The 22,908-nt window shown below is 33.0% G+C and overlaps 3 protein-coding genes across 3 annotated transcripts; 1 reads left to right on the top strand and 2 right to left on the bottom strand.

The window, feature by feature from the left end:
- The first annotated feature begins 2,755 nt into the window (after positions 1-2,755).
- Positions 2,756-6,260, top strand: LOC136822739 (putative protein C31H2.4). The gene is made up of 4 exons (XM_067079022.1): positions 2,756-3,593; positions 3,789-3,940; positions 4,074-4,198; positions 4,360-6,260. Exons 1-4 carry the CDS (start codon positions 2,819-2,821, stop codon positions 4,511-4,513), a joined length of 1,206 nt encoding a protein of 401 aa, XP_066935123.1. The 5' UTR covers positions 2,756-2,818; the 3' UTR covers positions 4,514-6,260.
- Positions 6,261-9,158: 2,898 nt separating this feature from the next.
- On the bottom strand, positions 9,159-22,744 carry LOC136822736 (cationic amino acid transporter 3-like). The gene is made up of 3 exons (XM_067079017.1): positions 20,785-22,744; positions 15,728-15,862; positions 9,159-10,340 (listed from the first exon to the last, which is right to left on the bottom strand). The coding sequence occupies exons 1-2, from the start codon at positions 22,409-22,411 to the stop codon at positions 15,768-15,770; spliced, it is 1,722 nt and encodes a 573-aa protein (XP_066935118.1). The 5' UTR covers positions 22,412-22,744; the 3' UTR covers positions 9,159-10,340; positions 15,728-15,767.
- Positions 9,715-10,272, bottom strand: LOC136822776 (neurocalcin homolog). Its single transcript, XM_067079057.1, has one exon. It carries the CDS (start codon positions 10,270-10,272, stop codon positions 9,715-9,717), a length of 558 nt encoding a protein of 185 aa, XP_066935158.1.
- Positions 22,745-22,908: the final 164 nt, after the last annotated feature.

Below are 22,908 nucleotides of genomic sequence, written 5' to 3'. Positions count from 1 at the left end.
CGATTGATTCGTTTTTTATACTACTTACCGTGAGATTGGGTAACTTGCATCAGTGGAGGCTAACATGCATAGCCCTCAAATGAATGACCTGGCTGGTCATTAAAATACAACTGCGCAGCTCCGCTTGCATCTTTACTTTACCATTTTTGTTTTGATTTAACTTTGTATTTTAATGACCAGCCAGGTCTTTCATTTGAGGGCTATGCATGTTAGCCTCCACTGATGCAAGTTACCCAATCTCATGGTAATTGACAAGGAATTTACAATGTTCTCTACCGTTTTGACTTGCTCGACATCACAACTATGTGTAAGTACTTTCGTTTACATAATGAAAACACACAGATTTTACCAAACTGCCTATTGGTTAATTTCGGATAAGCTTCAGGAAAGTCATGATGGCAGATAATTTTAAAAGTTTCTGATGAATAATATGCTATTATATGGGCCAGTTCCCAGAAAAAAAACAGTCAGTTTAATGTTTGATATATTATATACTTTTACTTGAGTCCTGGCTAATTATATATCACATTTTTTAATTAAACGTTTGGGGACTAAAGGTTGGATTCGGGACGGTCCCGAATTGGCCTACGAAAAGGTTGAATTCAGGACCCAAAAATAAAAGTATATATACTATAGCAAGGAGAAATTTTCCTTGCTTTTTCCAAATTTCTAAAGAACAAGGAATAACATGTTGGGACAATAAATCCACATGGTGTATTCCGCCTTCTTTAAAAAAAACACGCTTTCAAATGTTTTTAAAGAAGGCGGGATACACTATATTGATTCATTGCCCCAATATAGTATTCTGCCTTCTTTAAAGAAATACTTTTTACAACGGTTCTAAAGAAGGCGAAATACTATGTTGGGACAATAAATCCACATAATAATGTATTCCTGATTTAGTGTACAAAAAGGTTGGATTCGGGACGGTCCTGAACGTGCTTAAAAAAGGCTAGATTCGGGACTGAGTTAATGTGGGTAGTATTATAATCTCTGTTGTTACTTATTACATAGTATCAGCCAGGTTTCTAGCTCCCCCAACAAAGTAAGGTCCCCCCCCCCAACAATTTAGCTGCCCCCAAAAAATTGCCTTGTGCTAAGTCCCTTAACACTTGACTTTGGAGGTTTGGTGAAATGGTGGCCAAATTGCCGTCCCATGTTTTGTCAGATAGTCCCAAGTTAGAGCAGTTGGCGGTACAAACGCGGACAATCATTTCCAGAATTTTAACTCTGTATAATACTTTTCCAGGCGTGTTACAATGAGGTTGAAATTGGATTCCGGCAAATAAGAATAGGCTTAAACGCATAATGGCATGAACGACTTGTGGTTAAGTATAAAATGGACAAAAATCCTTTGTCTGAAGTCAAATCCCACTCGGGACTCAAGTTAAATTAGGCCAATTCGGCAATGCATGTATTACAAATGGTTGAGGAAGTTTGTGTGACACAAAAAAGCGCGATAAACGAATCGCTAGAAAAATGCCCACTGAAAATTGAAACTAGGAATTTCTTGAATATTTCACTACAGTAATGAAGCAGCAAATTTTTTGTTTTTTGTAATTATTATAAATTCATAGTTTTTAAATACTATTTTTTGAGCAATAGACCAAAAGCTGGCGGCGTTTTAGTATGTATGTAATATTCGAAATGAATTTTTTGATTAAGAAAACATAATTTAATATACTATGGCGTATATCAATAATATATATGTTCCGTTCAGGTCACAAAACATCTCCAAATCCAGTCAATTGGTCAGTCGGTAGCAAATGTTGTTGGATTTTTTAAATTTAGTAAATCCCAAAGAATCCAGTGAAATACGTTGATCTTAGGACCTGATTTTTGGCCCTCAGGGTGTACCGGCTCTACCACGTCAGTGAATTTCAACTTGATAATTTCAATGAGGATGGACAGAAAAAAAATCAAATGGGACTCAATGTGGGTGAAGTAAACAAAAACTTGAAGCGATTGGTGATGTGAAAAAGGGCTTAGCCATCAAAATAATTTTCCGGCATTATTGCGACTTGGCCAACTCAGGATTTATGTTTTGAAGGTGAGTCGGTCAGGCAGACATATTATTGGTGGTTGCCTATAATATTTGATTGTCAATGCGAAAAGATACTTCATCACTTTAAGAATAATCTGTGTTGCTTTGACACTTACCCCTGGATTGTTGTAGGCACTTCAGCCACGTGAGTAAAATCATGTGTATATGATGAACCCTAGTGACCTAAAGTGTAATTACTGTAATTGAGTGAATGCTCAAAACAAATGTTTGGGAAATCAAAAAGACAACTTTGGTAAGCATGTTAAGTTTTTTGAATATCAAGGATTGTTATGCACTGATACTGCTTTAGTTGCTCTATAAATTGGAGTCTGTGCATGTTTCCCTCCAGTGGTACAGAGGAGCGACCGTTGCTGTATAGTTGTGATTGACTAACATGGAACATATTTCCTTGTTATTTTTATTTGAAATCCAAGGAAATGTTTATTTTTAGGTCATGTTTCTTTTTACATACTTTTTGAAATTTTCTGATACTGCTGGATTATGATTGCCTAAAATGAACAACTACCATCAGTTGGTCTAATATTGACATCCCTCATCTAATTCTGATACCTTGCTTTAGAGACAAGAATAATTGGAAGGTCAGAATGGCTGATTGAAGCTATATTGATTCTTTAGTCAGTTGTCAGAGAGGAATAAATACTTTTTCAATCAGTGATACTGACCTTTCTTGTTGGAATGTGTTTTGTCAGGAATCTTAAAAATCTGATTCTTTTATTTAAGTGAATTATAAAAATATGCTCCAATAAAGCAATTATGAAGCTACATCACTTAACCATCACATGTAATGATGCTCTAAAAGCAAAGATTAAGTTCACTTCACTGTATTCATTCAAAGCATATGGGTACTTGGTAGTCAACAAAAGTAAGGATATAATTGAAGTCTTGAGGCATGGAGACATTTTTATTTTGTTAAAGCAATCCTCAGAGCAAATTGCAGACACTGTTGATGATGTTGCTTTTGTTGTTGAAGATTTGGAAACAATCTGTCAAAATACTTTAAATAACGGAAGCATTGTAGTCCAGTCACCAAGAACTGAATCATGTCAAACCTATTCTGGAGTGTGTAAACCATGTAAGAATTGTAAAAGTAATTTAACACCATGTTTGCACATCATCAGTAAAGCCATTGTGAAATCACCAATTGGAAATTTACAACATACCATTTTAAACAAAACAAATTTTCATGGAGATTTTCTGCCTGGTTTTGTCTCATATGAAGAAAGCCTTGTTGACCAGGAGAAGAATAACGAAATGTTTGATTGTATTGACCATGTTGCGTTAGCTGTGCCTTGTGGTGAAACAATGAAACACATCATGTGGTATAAAGAATGCTTGCAATTATTTAATTTTTATTGTAACAGACTAGAAAAAGATGATAGCCTTGTAATTCGTTCCAAGATGGGTCAAGGAATAAGACTGTATACCTTAGTAGCTCATCCCTGCTCAGAGGCTGGCTTGATTACAGAAGAACATGAAATTGGAAACGAAAGATTCAAATTTGTATTTTGTGAATCATTAGAATTAGAAGGTAAGTATTCTCTTCTGAATTTATTAAAGGAAAGATACTTTTCAGGGGAAAGGAATAGCAGAGCATAGCGTGACACTGTCTTTTGGTTTGTGAACGTCAAGAACAACTTATGTTTATTCGAAACAGCAGTGATTCCATCTGAAATAAAAATTTTACTTACACAGCTTTTAATATAATTATATTACCATTCTTTAGGAAAGGATCAGATTAATAGCTTTCTAAAGAAACACAATGGACCTGGTGTTCAGCATGTAGCCTTCAAATCATCTGCCATCGTGCAAGACACAAAAATCTGGCATCAGAACGGAGTCAAATTTTTATCACCACCAATAGAGTACTACAACATAGTAATTCTTCGTTTGAATTGTTATTTTTCATTTTGTTTTCTTTGATTTGTTCTGTTTTTCCAAAAGGGCTATTTTATCGTCAAAATCGATTTTACTATTTTAAATAATGTATTAATAATATCTAAATTTTCAGATTGACACTACCTTGAATAAACTAGAGACACGTCAGAGTGGCCTCTCAAGCTCAGTTCAAGACCTTGGAATTCTTATCGATGTAGAGAAGATAAGTAACACTGACGGCGACAAAGAAGAAGAAGGGTTTGGATTTGCTTGTTTTTCTCATCATTCTCTAAATTGCCTTGATTTTGAAAACTTTTTTAAATTTTAGTGCGTTTACACAGCGATTGGTACTACTTGTTTTTATAACTCATAAAAATATGTACATTATCCAAAAATTTCTTTCTTTTTTACATTTTCAGGTTTTTATACCAAGTGTTCACTTCACCAATATTACCATCAGAGACATTCTTTTTTGAACTCATTCAACGTGAAAACAGTCATGGTTTTGGTGCTGGTAATGTAGCTGCTTTATGGAATGCTGTTGAAATGAGTAATATGAAGGGAATAAGATAGAAGCATACGAAATGATTTTGAATTTGTGAAAAACTTACAAAGTGAACTTCGTCATAATTTGTTTGATTTCTTGGACTTTGCAAACTGGATATTGTTTTGTTATCATTTGTAATATATCTATCTTCGGACTACTTCTTTCATTAAAGGTTTTGTTTTTAAATAAGAGTGATATCAATTTTAATTTACAAGCTTTTTGGACCTACCTGGAGGTCCTATAAATTAACCTTTGTTCGTCCGTCCGTCCGTCCGTCTGTCCGTCCGTCCGTCTGTTACCAGCTTTTCTCGAGATTGGCTCATTAGTTTTTTTTGATTTTTGGCACAAAGATGCAAAATGGCAATGCCCAAAATGTGACGGAGCCCGATTTTCGAAAAAAAAAATTTTCCGGCTTAAATTGCCGGAAATATGCCGGAAAAACCGGTTTTTTGATATTTTCTCGAGATTTCATCATTAGTTTTCTCAGATTTTTTGCTAAAAGATGCGTATTAACAATGCTCAAAACATGACCGGGTCCGATTTTTGAGAAAAAATTTTTTCTGGCTGAAAATGTCGGAAATATGCCGGAAATCACCGTTTTTCTGAATTTTCATTAGACTTTTTCCTCATAATTGGTTGTTTTTTCATTCAATAACATTATTGATAGCAATGCCCACCATCAAGCATGTTTCAATTTTCAATAAAATTGATTTTTGAAGCCGGAACTATTAAAAAATCGCTGGAACAACCTATATTCGCCGGAAAGACAGTATTTCTTGAATTTCTCGAGCTGTACTTTATATATTTTTATGAAATTTTGCACACTGATGCAAAATGACAATACCTAAAATGTGACGGAGCCCGATTTTAGAAAAACATTTTTTTCCGGCCGAAAATGCCGGAAAAACCGGTTTTTTGACATTTTCTCGAATTTTCATCCTTAGTTATTTCTGATTTTTTGCAGAAAGATCCGTATTCGCAATGCTCAAAACATGACGGAGTTCGATTTTTTGAGAAATTTTTTTTCCCGGCCGAAAATGCCGGAAATCGCCGTTTTTGCAGATTTTTGCAATTTTGCAAAAAATTATATTTTCTAACGGATTGTTTCCGTTTTTCTCCTTATTGCTATCTAACTTTCATCATCAGGTAGGTTGAAAAACGAATTTTTATCTATAAGAATCACTATATATAAGCATAGATCAATATTATTATTTTTCTAAAAGAAGAAAATGTCACGGTAGAGCGCGATGGTTTGAGTTTTCTAGAAACCTTCTTTATTAAGCTGTGCGTTTTTCTGATAGTGTATTGTTTTTATAAAGAAAAGCGTTTAATAACTTTTTTACTTTTTTTTCATAAGTCTTTTTCAATAGTGTTGATAGTTTCTCCCAATAGATATGCTTTCATTATATTATTTTTATTTTGTCCAGTTATGTCTTATGTGTTTCATTGTTTCAATGTTCATTGATTAGTTTTGGTAACCAGGTAGGTCCATAAAAGTATCACTTGTTTGCATTGGATTGATGGAGCAAGATTGATCAGAAAGAGGAAAAGAAAAACATTTTTTCGCTTATATCAGCATAATACTACAAAAGGTAGACACTGTCCTGATATGAAATATATGGCTGATATGAAACGGGAACACTTATGTAAAAATAAAACCTTTAAAGGATGAATCAGAAAACTATGTATTTTTTGTGGATTGATTTTGGCATATTATAAGAATTAAAATTATCTATTATTTTTGAATGAAAAACTTTCTATTGGAATGGAAAATTGTTCATTCTATCGAAATATTTTGCCTATCAAGAGACCTTCTTAGTCGCTTAGGAAACTGAGAGATTAAGTCATTTCTATTTCTTGAAAATTTTAAGCTTTGGGCTAGTTTAATCAAAGGGAGAAATTTTTGCCAAATATTTTGACAAATCGTTATTTTCATTGCGTATGAACTTGAGATAAAATTCTCATCTATTCTTTTGAATCATTGCAGGGGGGGCACGCAGTTACTACAAGACATGATGTGTAGTAAGTGCTTTTTCAACACTTGTTTTCAGGACCACCACCCTTTGCAGTTACTACACCTTGGTAGTAACTGTTTTCAGAAAAGATTTCCAGGTACCACCCCTGTTTTTGAGTGATATCATCAAAAACATGCTCGAAATTACCCCAAATTGCGATTATTTTTCAACCTAAAGCCTTTTTTGTGCTAGATTTTCTTTTAATTTACTTGGTTAACAGCTGTTGAGAACATTTTAATGATAATTAGGGAAAGCATAATTTCAAAGTTGGGTCTGAGAAAAATCAAATTTTTTTCGTCCATTTATAACAAAAGTATTTTTTTAACAAAGAATTTTTTCACAAAAAAATTCATTTTTTGTGAAAAATTTTGAAAGTTCTTTAAAACGAATTAAAATATAAGCACTTACTACACCAAAAGTGTTAGTTTTAGTGTTCGGCACCACCCCCAAGCAGCACTTACTACACTGTGTAGTAACTGTTTTCATAACTTCTGAATACAGTACCACCACGGTAGTAAGTGTCATACTGTTCTGTAGTAACTGCGTGCCCCCCCCTGATCATTGCAATATTCTTTGTTCAATTTATAGTTTAATTGAAATAATACACTACATTGTCTGAAGATGACGTCCCCTCCTTATGGTATGGTACTGTTGTGAGTTTCTTCAAGTTGTTTTTCATTCTCAATCTCATTGATTATTTCTCACTTCTTTCTCTTTCTCCTCTCCCTTTGTGTTGAAGTTTTCAAGGTATATAAAGGTATCAACTTGGTGATATTATCAATATTAAAAATTGTCTATTCATGATTTAAACAGGATCGAATCGATCAAAGTAAAATTTATAAGCTGTAGCCTAAAAATACTGACAGGGTGTCTAGGGGACCATGGGAAGTGCACACTTAAAATTGTCTTTTAAAAAGAATCTTGGAAACTCTGAAACTAGTGAATTAGATTCTGTAGACACCCGAATAGTATATCAATTGCCAGTTCAAATGTTCGGACGTTCGATGACTGATACTGAAAAAGTCTTTTCTTAAGTTCTGCATATGCACAAAGTTTCAAAAGTTATCTGAAATCTAATATAGACTTATCTTTTGATGAGTCCAACCAAGACTTTTTGTGTGTCAACAGACAAGTTTTGAAAGAGTCATACAACGTGATTTTTCATCTAAGTCTGGACTTATTATTAGGAAACCTTAAGTGATTTCTTAGTGATCTTTATTTCGTTTTAAATCATGTTTTCTTTCTTTTTCAAGGTCTATATGTTTTCTGGATTTTTCGATGATCTCAATTGTTTTCATTTTTTAATGACAAATTCCATTTGACATTATCGAAGCCCGGAAAACCCGAGTTACAAAAACTCGAGTTACGAAAACCCGAGTTACAAAAACCCAAGTTAGAACAAATGTGACGTCACAAGTTTCAAATTATGACATCATAATTATTTGAAACTTATATATGACGTCACATTCGTCATAACTTCAGTTTTTGTAACTCAGGCTTTCCGGGTCTCTATATTCATGATATGCACCATTGCAATGTCTTCTGTTCCACCCAATAGCTGATTGGTTGAAAGTGACGTATTGACTGCTTTTACGTCACTTTCAACCAATGAGCTATTGGGTCCATGATGTAATGCCAGAAGACATTGCAGTGGTGCATATCATGAATTTTCCAGTTAAAGCGCATTATCCAATTTGAACAGTTTTTAACTGCTTCAAACTTTTGCATGTGACTTTCTAGGGCTCATCTTGATTCACCAGAACATTGTTCTTAATTCTAGACTATAGTCTTATTATACTAATATTGTACTTTATGGAAATCTTTCTTATAGAAAAAGCATGTAAAAGCCACTCTTTAATGATTTTCCTAAATCCTGAAATAATTCTAGTATAATATTTTGTTTCAGGTCAAAAGAATTGAAGATCTTGAAGCCAATATCATAGACATTTAGCCGTTTATTCTAAAGGTGAGAATTCTTTGAAAGATGATAACCACTTTCACATTAACTCTATTTTGAGAAAGATAAAAAAGGAATATTATGAACTTATTTTCGTACTGTGACCTAGGATATCTTTAGAGATTTTCTAGATATCTTATCTGACAGCATCATAATGCCTTTTGTCTCCTTAAAACGTTCATAGACAAAGTTTGGAAAAATTTTTCTTTATCAGATCCCTCCCCTATTAAAATTATATTAGTTGTTTTCATTATAATTTCAAATGTTTAGCTTGTCCCAATTCTTCAAATTTGTTATTTTTTCTAAGCATGTGATACTGATAGGGACTAGCTACTTCATATAAAGTTGTTGATTTCTTTCCATTCTTTCCTTCATTCTGTGTTCTTTTAACAATAGATGGTCAAAAAGGGATGTGTTTGAAAAGAAGAAGAGTGTTCACTCTTCAAGCCATCTTGGCTTATCCCAAAAACCTCAACTTGTAATGAGAATATTGTTATCAAAGAGACTCACTAGAAAGAGTTACGTCTTTATTTTCGTTAAAGTTTCCTCCTCACTTTTAGTTTTTTCTTCTTCTCCCCTTTGAAAACGGATGATTCACCACCAAGACAACCTTATAAGCATTTTTCCTACTATTTTCAAATCATTTCATATTGAAAAGCATTTTTTCCATAGACTAATTAGTCAGTACAAAATATAATATCAATTGCAATAATAAAGAATCTCTCCTTTGCCAAACGACGTTCTAAAATCGTCGAAAAATTCGACATTATAGGTTATTATGAGTGCAATCAGATGTGAAATGTGATCTTTTGAAATTCTAAACTATTTTTCTTCGGTGATGAGTTTTTATAAATTAATTTTTAAATATTAATAATATTATTTTTTTCTGAATACAGTGTGCTATTTACAAATTCTATTTTAAGTCAACTTTAAGATTTTCATTTCAAATGAATGTTCTTTATTTGATTTTAACATTCGCCAATTAAATGAATTAAATGATTGTTTCTGGACCATATGTCAGGTTAAAGGTCCTGTTTTGACCAATTGAGTAGACCTACCATCCAATGAGGGCACCACTGTAACTTTGTTATTCACTCACTTCATCACTTCAATGCCACGAGATTCTTTATTTTTTCGAAAAAACAAACAATGCATTAGATGATTATCACATGCAAAGTTAGTCCCAAAAATAAAAGAAAATTTTCTAAAGGGTTGATGAATTATTAAGATCAGTTAACCCACCCTAAAAACTTTTTTATTGTTGAAGCAATTTCAAGATGGTGGCGTTTTCTTTGGCAGCGTTGACGAATTCATCAATGGTCACTTCTCCGTCTCCATCTTCATCCATTTGCAAGAATAAACGTTCAGCAAGCTTCTCTGGTGAATCATTATCGGATAGTTGCTTCTCGTCTCCTGCCATCATGTTATAGATTGATCTTATAATTTCTGTTAATTCATCTTCGGTGATTGTGCCAGATTTATCAATATCATACATATTGAATGCCCAACGCAACTTATCTTCGCGACTACCGTGACATGTTATCGATAAACCGCAAATGAATTCTCGGAAATCAATTGATTGATCACCGTTATTATCAAATGTCCGAAAGACATGGCTAGCAAACTTCGAAGCGTCGCCATCTTTGAAAAAATTCCTGTATATACTTTCGAATTCTTTCTTGGTCATACGACCAGACGGGCAATCTTTTTGGAAACCTTTGTACCATTTACCAAGCTCGACATCACTGAATGCTGTACATTGTCGCAGTTGGGTTAAGGTATCTGGTGGGATTTTACTGTTCTTTTTACCCATTCTTCTTCTTGCCAAGTATTTGTTATTCTCTCCTTTTCACTTTTCGATTGCTTTTACCTTTTTCAATGCTAAAATAAGAATGTAAAACATATTTCAATTACATCGAAACGAGTCTCGAAATTTTTGATACGATACAGTATAGATTTTCTTCAATTCGAACATCTATAATTCGAATCCTACATCTATAAATCGAATCCTATGGTTTTAAATAAGCTGAATTTAGTCCGATGGTGTACCTATGAGTGTACAGCCAAAATCAAAAAGATTGTAAAATGCTTAACTTTAAAAGGTGTTAATCAATTTTTCCTCAACTTTACAATGACACAAAGTGAAAGAAATATAATTGACATTCTCAGTTGAATCAAAAAGAACGTTTTAGTGTCTTGATTTTATTCCCACTGACATCTTCTTCTATTATATCTCACTAACAAACTGTGTGAAATTAAAAAGAATTTTCAAAACTTTCTCAATTTGTTCATCTTGTTAAACTTTATTCCTATAACATTATATTACACAATGATAAATCTCTATTCCACATTATGGTGGGCTGAAACTGGACATCTCTTGCTGAAGGTCCTGTACGCACAGTTCAAGCACAGTTCCAGGAGGCATCACGATTCACCCTTCAACTCTTGCGCTCTCGGTGTTTGAAATTTCATTTATATTTTTTAAATCTTCGTAGTTTTTTTTTATTTTTTGTGTTGAAAAAAAGATTCAAAATAGTAAAAGCAGAGGGAGATTTTCGAAAGGAATCAAAATGAAAAATGAGAATAAAACGAAGAATATTTTCTATTTTGTTTTTTGTTTTGTTTTGTTTTTCGAATATATTTTTCTTAACGTTGAAAGTGAAAAAATAAAAACTGTCTTTATAAATAATTAACAGATTATTTAGAGTGTAATAATTAAACGCTGGAACGCGAAAAAAAACAGTTCATTATGCTTTAACCTAGCAATGATTGGCCAAAAAAAAATATTGAAGTAAAAATTTAAAATTTTAGTCATAACCTTTCTTTTTCTAAAACAATGAAAACTTTTCTCACTTCAATAATAAAATATGATTTCTCTCTCATAAACTACCAGCTTGGGAATATACTCATTTATTATATCTTAAGCTTTTATATGTTTTTCCCAATCAAGAACATGAGCCTCAGCTTATGGGTCTTAAAAACGAAAGATAAAAACCTATGGCCTTTTTTCCTTCAAATACAAAACAAAAAGAAATATGTTTTAAAAAAGCTTAATAAAAGTTATCTTAACAAACAGATAAACCACAAATAAAATAAATGAATATTTGGACACCAACATGCTCCAATAAAAAAAATTGTTGTTTCTATCAAACATCCCGCTATAATCATAATTTTCTTCTTCTTCCTTTTCCTAAAAATATTCTTTATTTATATTCCTTGACTAATCTAAATTAACTTAAGCCCAAAATTAACTCCATAATATAACTACCCGCTGACTTTCAAAGCCCTCATAGGGACTGTTTTTTGGATTTATTCTTAATAATATTTTACACGCCAGCCCACCTACAAAACAAAAGAGTCGAAACTTTATCTAATCTAAGTGTTTTTTCTTCCTTTCCTTTACCGTATTTCAAAGCTGTCCATCTTCCTTAATGCACCTTGATATAAAATATCTACTGGACCTACAAGATAGTAGCACAACATCAGAAAAATCTTTATCAATTAAAAATATTCGTACCACCACACCACTAACAACTAATAAAACATGAATGATAAAGTAGGATAGCCGAAGAATATTACAAGACTTTTCTCCCCTCCTTCCCTCCCCCAATTCCATTCATTTTTGATTTTATGATTTATTGTGATATAGAAAATTTAATCCCCAAACAACAAGAGAAAAACATATGTAATTTGCTAAAAGTATCCTTTTTCCCCTCGTATAAATGTTCTGTTCTTCGATTCAATGTAACCTGCACCCTGTAAACTTATTATAAAATCTATCCATTAGTTGCCTCTTGAAATTCATGTAATCTTGTTGCAATCTTTTGTTTAGGTAAAAGATGTCTTACTCATTGGCTATCAGTCCGTTTGTACAGAGAAATGTTTGTTGTAGTGTTGGGTTTTAAATTGTCGTAGAGGTTTGTCAATACACTTTTTTTTTTAATTTTCAAAAAAAAAACTTCATAAGAGCACAAGGCTTTGTTGACCAATATTTCAAGAACAAGTTAAGAATATTTTCTGGCTTAATTTTATAAGAATATGCATAAAAATACTCACAGAGTGTTAGAATCAAGAACATTTAAGGCTTTGTGGAAGCTTAAGATTCAAAAGTGTAAGAACATCTGAAGGCTGAAAATGTTCTAATAAAAAAACCGTGTACGCTCACAGCGAACCTTTAGACAGATATCGAAAATTGAACTATTAGGGTCATTTGGTTAAGTTCTGCGCTTCAAACCTCTATAAACTGTGCACTAATAGCCAAAGAATATTACGTTATTTATAATGATACAAGTACGGAAAGCTTTAATTATTTAGTCTAAACTACCTACTTCCAGGATACTTCGTTGCTTGTAGCTGATTGGTTGTTAAAAAGAATAATATCAAATGGATTAATTTTTGTATTAATCATTACTTTTAGTTCAAATGAACGAAACGATGACAATGACTTTGGAATCACCCAACATTTTTACACATCAACTCTCCGAAAGGTACTGTTTCGTTTCCTTTTTGATTTTTAAATCACTGTAAGAATCCACTCAAAGTTATACAACTAAAATATCTTTGAACATGAGAATTTAGATCTTTGTCTTGCTTTCTAGAACATTTTTATAAAATCACGAGGCTAGAATCTTGCAAAAACCAAGAACAAATTAGGAATAATCTGACCCTTAGATTTCAAGAATCACTCAGAAAAAACTAATTTAAAAAATTTATTTATAAGTTAATCTTCGGAAGATTTAAGCCTGAAAATTCCGGAAAAAGTGTCGAGGCTGAGTTAGAATTTATTGGCTCGTTTAAGATAAACGTTCACAAAAAAAATTGGAATCTTTGTTCTCCAAATATTATTGTTTTTCAATAACTAAGACTATTCCTTCTTAATTCCTTAATACGTTGACTATTCCTTCCAAGGGTTAGAATTGCATAGCAAATATCCAGATCACAAACAATGGATCTTTTATAACTCGAATAGAGATACATGGGAGGTAATTCTACAACAAAGTTGCAAAGTTCTCACAAAGTTGCATTGCAATTGTAATTGGCAATAAACAGCACACGCAAAAATGCCCTGGAATCTCCGACTAGAGGGTAGATCTGTTAAGCATCGTCTACAAAGACTAGTCTACCTACATTTTCTAAACTTGTACCAACTTTATCAAATATCTTTTTGCTACCAAATCAAAGTGAAATTTCATAATCATTTTTCCAACTTTTTCTTTTTTCGATTTTTAACGTTCTCTTATTCACACTGATCAGGACTCATGTTGTTTGTTACTCTATAGAAAACAACATACAACAAAAAGAAAAACTATAAGAAATCGTATAAACTGATGAAAATGATTTTTTGGACTGTTGTAAATACTATATATAAAATCTAAATGTCCAGGTTGGAGGGCAACTAGATGGAATGAAATATAAATGAAAATGAAGAAAAAGAGAATAACTTTTTTGGTCGTCCAACCCAGCTGCTTTGCTCTGATTTTTTTCCTCTTGGTCTTATTTTTTTTCTCCTTGTCTCTTTTACACGTTTTTTTTCATAAGAATCTGAGGCTCGACTGTTCTTATTTTTTTGAAAATTTTAAACAGATATGTTTTCAACTAGTGTTCTTGATAAGAATAGTTTTCTTACTTTGAAGACTCTCAAAACGAAATTAAATTGTTTCAGGCTCTCGGTTGAAAATCAGCCTGTTCTTTTAAAAAAAACATGTATATGTACTGCTACTAAATTTTGGGTTTCATTTTCCATTTTTCTTCCTTTTTTTTAACTCTTTCTTCGTGTTTGTCAATCTAATTGGCGAAAGTTGCAAAAGTCTACATACAAAACGAAACCTAATAACCACCATCGCTTCTATTTGATAATTTTTAGTTTAACCTTTCCTTATAATTTTCTCTCCTCTCCTTTTTCTCTTATGTTCTCCTTCTCTTCACTTAGCAGTTCACAAACTGTGTGTACCTTGATTGAATAGAAGAAAACTATATATTTTCACTGTATTTTAGCGACAAAATCTGTTTTTGCTATATATATTCGTATCTGTTCTTTTTTTCCATCAACAAAATTTTATATTCTGGGTAATTAAAAATAGTTTTGAAATTCTTGAGCCAGCTTTTTTTTTTTTTTTTGGTTAACTGAAAATCAATGTACAAAATATTCTCCAAACAGCTTTGTAGATAGAAAGTCCTTCAGTCATGCGATCCTCGATAATTTTCTCTTCGTTATTTTCCACCTTTAAACGGAATTGATCTCTAATGGGGATTTCATTATAAAATCAAACACATAATCTCGTCACAATAACTTTACCAGAGTAACAAAGCTTCTAAGTCAAGCATTTCAAGAAGGATCGTGGCCTGAAACCAATTATTCATAGCAGATCAAGGGCAAAATATGGTCCGAAACATGGTCCAAAAATAGGAACTGAAAAAGAACAGAATCAGAACAGTGAAATGTCTTTAAAATGGTCCAGAAAAAGGAACTAAATAAGACCAATCTGTAGCTTGAAATACTAGAAGCAAAGTCTGGACCTGTGTTCTTATTTAAACTTCTTCCATTCGTTTCTCCCCCTTTTTCCCTTATTTTTGCCCCATAATTCACAGAAGGTATTATTTTCAGTAAAGTAGGGTTAATCCTACTCAGACTATCAATCAACCTTTCTCATTTTGTCTGTCCCTTTCTTCTCTTATCTTTCTCCTTTAACTTATTATGATCCCTATTACTTAAATTCTAATATAAGACAAATAATTTGATAAAAATTAGTTCCATGTGGAGAGAGAATTCTATGAATTCCGTAAAGACCTTGATAAGCTATATCTATGTATCGTACAAAATTATTTCTAAATTTCAAGATTCCATATTTCTAACATCCATGTTTCTATCCACGCAATTTTATAAAAACCTTTTCAAAATAAAAAATCTTTCAAATATTTGCCATTAAACGAATAGCTTTTGAGCAAATTTAAATTTTTCATCATTTGAAAAACTATTTTTTGACACACCTTTTCGCGAGCTCTCTAATCTATTCTTCTTTGAAAAAAATAATTTCTTCTTATTCGTAAGACAAAATTCTTTTCTTTAGATTTTATTTTTTATTTAACACAAATAAAGGTTCATTTCGAGTTGACCAATAAGCTGTCATTCTTCAACTCAAACATCTGGGTGAATTTTTTTTGTTTTCATAATACATGTTTCCACTCTTTCTGAAAACTAAGAAATTTTTCAATTTCAACGAGAAAAGCTTGTCCAATTTTAAAGATGGACGAAAAGAATTGTTACTCACCCTCTTGTATTTTCTTTGTTGTATATTTAATTGTAATCACTCATTGGTCGGTTGTGTCTCTTCTTCGGGTCTGGGTTTTATTCTTGGGATCTTCACGACTGTGTTGCACACCATAGAATAAATATATTGTCAAACCTAATACGGTGACAAAATATTCAAAACAATTGAAAGATAGTGTTTCTTTTGTTAAGATGAACTGAAGATTTGTTATGTTAAAGCTTGTCACTTATTTTGAAAACAAGCTATGACGTGTTTAATTTGTAACAAAACAAAAAGAAGAAAATGAATAAGGGAGACTGGGCTAGAATCCGGAAAAGACGATAACAATGCTATGAAAAATAAGAAAAACTTTTAGCCCCCAAATTTGGTCAAAATGGATGAAAAATTCAATTAAAATTGAATCAAGGGTCAAAGGGATTAAAATTATTTTTCTATTCAAAAAAAGAAATTATGGTGCTTTAAAAGTATATTGAAAAAAAGGACAGAAACATTTAAAATGGATATTTTTCTTAACATAATATTGAACAAAATTTTATAAGCCAACTTTTGTCTTTTGTTATGTCGCCAGTTAGATTCTCTGTAGCGAGCGAAAATGGAAGCTTCTACGATTTTAAATATCAATTTCCCACATTTGAATCAATCGATTTTTAGAACATACTATTATTTTTTTCTGATTGACAATTCTCTTTGAGAATGCTTCCCTTTCTCAAAATTAGTCACTATTGAATTTGAGACTTTTACAAGGAAAAATTATTTAATTAAAAATAAAAATTGGACGGGGGCCTAACGTTGCGTCCGAAGGCCAAAATAGTTTTTCTCACCCCTTTGCTTCCTTTTCAATCTTATCTACCATCAATGACTATAAAGGATTGATTTATAAACTAAAGTTAAACTTCGTTAAAATTTAACAACTTTACTGAAAATAAAACTGCACATATAATTACTTCCAAGAAAGTGTATAACGGACATTGATTCGATGTATGAAAGTCTTTTTTAACTCAGTATAAGGAGTACTTTATTACATTTGCTCTGGCAATATGTGTACAAAATGCCTCTTTTCAAAGACATGTTGTAAGGGTGTACTTATTACGGACACCCTGTTGAAATAAGAGTTTTGCTGTGCAAGTGTTTTTTATTAAAATACCTAAATTATGGCTGAGGCTGGATGTGCTTATTTTCTTGGTAATTTCCAGTTTTAAATGTTCTTAAACAAGTTCTTAATTCTAAAAGTCAAAAATCCAAAATCCAAATCAAGGTTCTTCGTTTCTTGGTTCTTTAGTCAATTTTTTCTGAGCTGAGACTGGCAATGTTGTTACGATGTTCTTAAATTTCGTCGATTTTCATCCTAAATGCATAAACTTGTTTCTTATAAAAAACACGTACAGTAATGAGCATGTGTTTGACATTCATCAAATATCTAAACCTCTAAACGATCAGCGCCATCATTCTTTCATCTCCTAACAGCTCGGTCGGCTTGCGAGGCTTGTAGGATTTCTTTTTATCACTTTAGGCGAAGTTTTGTTCAAATGCTATAAATAGTTCGTGCTTCATGGAAAATATGCCTCGCATGAAAATGTTCTTCCGCTTTTGACCTGATTCATTTTAGCAAGAATTTTTTATAAACACTGGATAACCAACGAACTATATTTTCATCGATTTCTCATGTTCTAGCCTTGTCCGCAGTAATGACATTATTGTTCACTCTCCTTCCTTCATTAAACGATTTTTCGTAACATTTTAATCATTTTTTTCATCTTAACACAGTCATTCCAATTCCCAAATGAAAGTTAGGTTTTCCTTAGAGAGGCGAACACATCAAAATAATTGCTAATTACGTGTCGTTACGACGTTTCAAGTTGCGAGAAAGATGCGAAAAACATGCTATGTATGAAAAATTGAATGCTGACACCAGAAATTTTCAAAATTTAACCTCAATAAAACCACCGATCCACCACGAGCCTCCAAAATATTTTCATACCACAGTGAAGCCGTGACACTCAAGTCTAATATATGTCGATCTTAGCTCTTCTCAGAAAGATGTCGTTGATATTGATTAGCCTCGAGCTAAGTACACATTGTACTACTTTGCATCAACTTTAAAGAAAAGAAACATAAACATTTTAGGCCTATTGTTTGATTTTTCTTGTCTGATGATGTTTTTGTCACAACAGATTTAATACATGTATCCGTTAAGTATTTTAGCATTTATTTCCAAATTTTTAGCGAGTAAAAGTACAAAAAGATAAAGATAGAGAACTTTTTAGAAATGACATTATTAATCAATTTTCAAAATCAGAGAACTTCGAGCCACCATGACAGTTGTCCTTTGCGGACAAAGCTAGATCCTCGATTGTTTTCTTAAACAAAAGAAAGGCAATGCTTCGCTCTCCACCGTTTTATCCGTTGTTTATCCAGTGTCTATAATAAATTCATGATTTTAGACGCTAACCAAAATACCGTGTGTTTAAATGCCCCGTGTCACGCTCGTTACCAGGTTCCTCGCGGCGCTAAAGGTTGATAAGCAAATAAGAATCTGTACAGTTTTAAATGAGGGTTTTAGTGTACAAACACACCTATGAATTCGTATAAGAGAAGTCTTTTCTATAAGCGTATCAAGAAAAGAAGTCTTTCACAATATTTGTTGATTTATTCTCTCTCGAAGGATTGTAGAATATTATAGACTGTCTGAGAATAATGAATTAAATTCATTTCAAATCTTAAGAAGTCTTTCTTTTAGTTCTTTTCTGCTGACAAACAGACAGCGACAATTTGACATCGTATGGTTTTTAAAAGCTCTCGTTATTTTTCTCCGTATTTTTGGGTTTCTTTCACGGAATCGCCTTTTGAATAATTCCCTTTTCTTTTGAAAAAGCTTATTTTCGCACATTTAATATCGTGTTTTTTAGTCTCTTTCATATTCAAATTTTGTCTGAGTTCTCTTACTTTTAAAAACGTATTCCAAAAACTTCATGTTATTGAAAATTGCAAAATATCTTTTATTGCAACAATTTCAATTGTTCGTGTAAGTAGGCTTTTTGCTGTTATAGTACACAAAATGGTAGTCCAAGGGAGGAAAAAAGCAATCAAATTTTGAATTATTTTCTTTGATAAACTAATCCTTACCGGCACTTAATCGATGAGGGTGTAAAAAACTTCTATTTTTACTCCATTCTTATTTGGAGAGGGACTTTGTGGAAAGCAGAAGGTTTTTTAATTAAAAAATATCCATTAAAAAATGAAATGAGCGACTTTTCATACGTGAATTTATCTATTAACTTTATTTTTATCATATTTTTTTTGCAAATTTTGAAGTTTCGTCTATGAACCTACAAACAACGCCCCTTTTGGAGAAGTTTGACAGAATCTCTAAAAATTGTTTCTATCTCACAATTAATTTTTGAAGCGTATGTCAACGATCAACTATCATCGATTATCATTTTTTATACAAAATTGCTCAAATTATTAAGCTAATAGACGTAAATTTGCATTTAATGTCATACTTCGGATCGTAAACTGTGAACATTTCATTGAAAATCATTTTTTGTAAAATTTTGGTCATAAGATTGAATTAGATGATTTCTCCCTTAAATCTCGACTTTTTAATTGTCTGGTTATTACACACACGCTTTTTTATAAGAATACACTTTATAAGAATGTCCATGATGAAAATGGCAAAAAAAAATAGGAATAATGCTAAGAATATCACCATCATGGAATTTTGCTACTCAAGCTAAGAATGCCATTTTTAGAGCATGTTCAATTATAAGTTGTCAATTACCCTCAAGTAAGGCTCTCTCCTTTCACAAAAATGCCATTTTATGCTTGAGACGTATGTACTAAATGTTGAATCTAGTCTGAATTAGGATTTTAACCTAAGAATGCTGTAAGAATATGTTAGGATGATTTTCCCAAAAAAGTTAAGAATATCCATGATGAAATGAAAAACATTATTCTTATAAAAAAAGCGTGTATGTTGAAACATCACATTTAGTCATAGATAAAATTGTTATGTAACCACCCCGTCTAATCTAGTTTTCAGAGTAAATAACTGGTTCTGTTTCAAACTGCAACTGTGCCCCCTTTGTAACAGTGTAGTTACTGAGAGTAAATGTTGGGCTCAAAATGAAAATAATCGTTCCTAACGACTCTTTTGGTCAAATCATGGATTTATTATAGAGAATCTGGATAAACATCGAATGAAACGGTGGAGAGTCAAGTTTTGTCTTTCTATTGTTTCTAACATCTTTTTCAGAAAACAATCCATGTAAGTACTGGCTTTGTCCGCAAAGGACAACTGTCATGGCGACTCGAAGGATTCTGATTTTGAAAAATGATTAATAGTCTTAAAAATTTCTGGTGTCAATATTCAATTTCTTATAAATAGTATGTTTTTGCATCTTTCTTGCATTTTAAAACGTCATAACGACGTATAATTAGCAATTAATTAGATGAGTTTGAGTCTCGGAGGAGAGCTTAAAGTTTCATTTGGGAATTGGATAAGTGTATTTCGATGAGAAATACAATGAAAATGCTATGAAAAATCAATGGTTGAAGGAGGGTGAACACTATTGTCGTTACTGCGGACAAGGCTTGAACATGAGAAATCAGTTTGTTAATCCAGTGTCTATAATAATTCCATGGTCAAATCTCGCTTATGAAAAATTTCACTAAACCCTGGATGCCATTAAAATAGGCAGAACAGGTTTTATATATATCGCCTTAAAATCATCTAAATGAATTTTGAATTACTACAATAAGATTTAAATTCTTTATTATAACAAAAGATTTGCAATCAAACTGGCTTTCGAAAAATGTGTGCTTTCCTACACCTCTGTCTCAGTGCCCCAATTGAACCAGTGGGAAATCAAAGTCGTTTTCAGCTCAAAAAACTAGTGGGGATGGTTTGGAGGTACAGTTCTTTGAAATGAAATCAAAGTCAATTTCCCAGTGGGGACGAAACTTAGGCCAAACTGGGGCGGGGGTCTCACTGGGTTTGTGACACACTTCTTCACGTTATCATCAGTTACAGTGAACTTGAAATTTTTTAATTGCCTTACCTATAGTCATCCAGATGATGAATCGAGCCCACGTCAATGCTGTCAACGACATCATGAGAAAGGAGTTGAAGAAAATGGACAAAAGTGGTATGAATGGTACCATTGGTGTGCTGAACGGTAAGTCGAATTGATTTTGTGGTTGTAAACAGATGACTGTCGTTGAGACGGCTATCAATCCAAAGAAAAAGAAAAACATTGAGACACACCAAAAGTAACCGTGAAGCAATTCTAAACCATTGTTAGCTAGAAGCCATGTTAATGCCAGTATAGCAATGAAAGCAACACATGTTGCTGTTTTAACCAACATGAATGAGCGTTTTGTAGGAGAGAGTCGAATCATTTCTTTTTCCATGACTATAGATTCGTTCGTTAAAGCTTCGAAGCCGCCATTTTCTTTATCGATCATCCCAACTGGTGTAGACTGGTAACGTAGCAACAAGACGCATATCGAAACCATTGTGTAAGCTTGTAGAGTACCAATTGACATCATTTCGACCAGATGTGACAGATCAAAATAGAAGGCAAGTAAACTAGCTAGAACGCCAGTTAGAATTGTCCCGAAAACAGGAGTATTGGTAGCTTTGCTAACTATTCCAAGAAAAGGGAATAAAAGTCCATCGTCAGCCATCGAGTAAAGTAATCGAGGTACTGGTAACATACTACTTGCCGTGCTGGCTGTCAATCCCGCTACTGCACCTACACCGATAACATATTTGGCCCAGCGCACGCCTCGTTGGTGAAAAGCTTCAGGTAATGCTGCATCGGCTTTGAGTTCATGATAAGGAACCAATAGTGTTAATACAGCTCCAACTCCAGCATAGAAGAACAAGCAAATTAATAAGGTTGCGAATATCGAAATTGGTATTGTTTTTGACGGGTTTTTAACTTCCTCTGCTGATGTAGCGATGACATCAAAACCGACGAACGCGAAAAACGCAGATGCAGACCCACGTAAAACACCTGTAAATCCGTACGGTAGAAATGGGCTCCAATTCGACGGATGAGATAATAAAAGTCCGACACATATGATGAATAATAAGATAGCTAAGTTGATAACCGTCATGGCGGTATTAAAAAGGGAAGACAGGCGGACGCCCAAGATTAACACAACCATTATGAATAAACATAAAACAAACGCCAGGAAATTTGGATAAGCGCTGATGCCAGGTGTATCCCATGCAGCTATCCAGTTTCTAATACCATAACTGATTTCATTGTTTGCCAGAGAATCGATGTATAAGCTCCAAGCACTCGCCACAGCTGCAGCTCCAATCAGATACTCCAAAACTAGATTCCAACCAATAATGAATGCTACTAACTCCCCAATCGTGACGTAAGCATAAACGTAAGCGGACCCCGCTTTAGGAACGCGAGCTCCGAATTCAGAGTAACAGAGTCCACATAAGAATGAAGCTATAGCTGCTATTAGAAAGGATAGAATCACTCCAGGGCCAGCTTTGCGCTTAGCGATATCAGCAGCGACCACGTAAACACCTGCACCTAAAGTCGAACCAACACCAAGAAAAGTTAAATCAACAACGCCCAAAACACGAGGTAGACCTCCTTTCAAAACACGAGGCTGGTCTAGTTTCTTGCATCTCTTGAACGCGACCAAAGCTGCACCCATGATCGTCCTTTATACGTTTTTTCTGGTCACACTCAACAGTTTACTGGTTTCTGAGAAGGTTTATGTGGATGTTTGGAATGTGCTCAATCTGAAAGTCAAGTCTTCAATGCTTGTTGCCTGAATTATCTGTAGAGACTCAGATTCGACAATTTCTAAATGATTTCCAAATGGGTGAGTATTTTCTTTTCTTCCATTGTTATTGGCAATCCGTTGCACATTGATTGGTTGGTTTATAATCGGTGTCACGTGCGGTTTCTAATTACACTCGTTCGAAAACTTTATTCTTCCAAATCGAAAAGTAGCCAATAGAAAACAATAATTCTTTTGTTTTTCGAAGAGGTTTATTTCTGTTTTGTTATACAGCGAAAATCATATTGAGCATTAATCTTCTCTTTTTATTTCAAACCTTCATTCATCTGGAACAAGGAAAAAACTTCTAATGGTTAATCAAAAAGAAATAATGACTGAATTCTGAATTCAAAATTAATATTAAGATT

Source organism: Clytia hemisphaerica, unplaced genomic scaffold, assembly GCF_902728285.1.
Source record: "Clytia hemisphaerica strain Z4C2 unplaced genomic scaffold, Clytia hemisphaerica genome assembly, whole genome shotgun sequence".
Taxonomy (NCBI): domain Eukaryota; kingdom Metazoa; phylum Cnidaria; class Hydrozoa; order Leptothecata; family Clytiidae; genus Clytia; species Clytia hemisphaerica.
Note: the sequence above shows the minus strand (reverse complement) of the source record. Positions and strands in the feature narration are given on the sequence as shown.

What these genes read in the sequence shown, in the direction of transcription:
- LOC136822739 (XM_067079022.1), top strand. Translation starts at nt 2,819, where the DNA reads ATGAAGCTACATCACTTAACCATCACATGTAATGATGCTCTAAAAGCA. An exon ending in CAATAGAGTACTACAACATA is followed by an intron (nt 3,941 to 4,073) that starts GTAATTCTTCGT and finishes CTAAATTTTCAG; the next exon opens with ATTGACACTACCTTGAATAA. An exon ending in GGCGACAAAGAAGAAGAAGG is followed by an intron (nt 4,199 to 4,359) that starts GTTTGGATTTGC and finishes TTACATTTTCAG; the next exon opens with GTTTTTATACCAAGTGTTCA.
- LOC136822776 (XM_067079057.1), bottom strand. Translation starts at nt 10,272, where the DNA reads ATGGGTAAAAAGAACAGTAAAATCCCACCAGATACCTTAACCCAACTG.
- LOC136822736 (XM_067079017.1), bottom strand. Translation starts at nt 22,411, where the DNA reads ATGGGTGCAGCTTTGGTCGCGTTCAAGAGATGCAAGAAACTAGACCAG. An exon ending in CATCATCTGGATGACTATAG is followed by an intron (nt 15,863 to 20,784) that starts GTAAGGCAATTA and finishes TCACCGTATTAG; the next exon opens with GTTTGACAATATATTTATTC.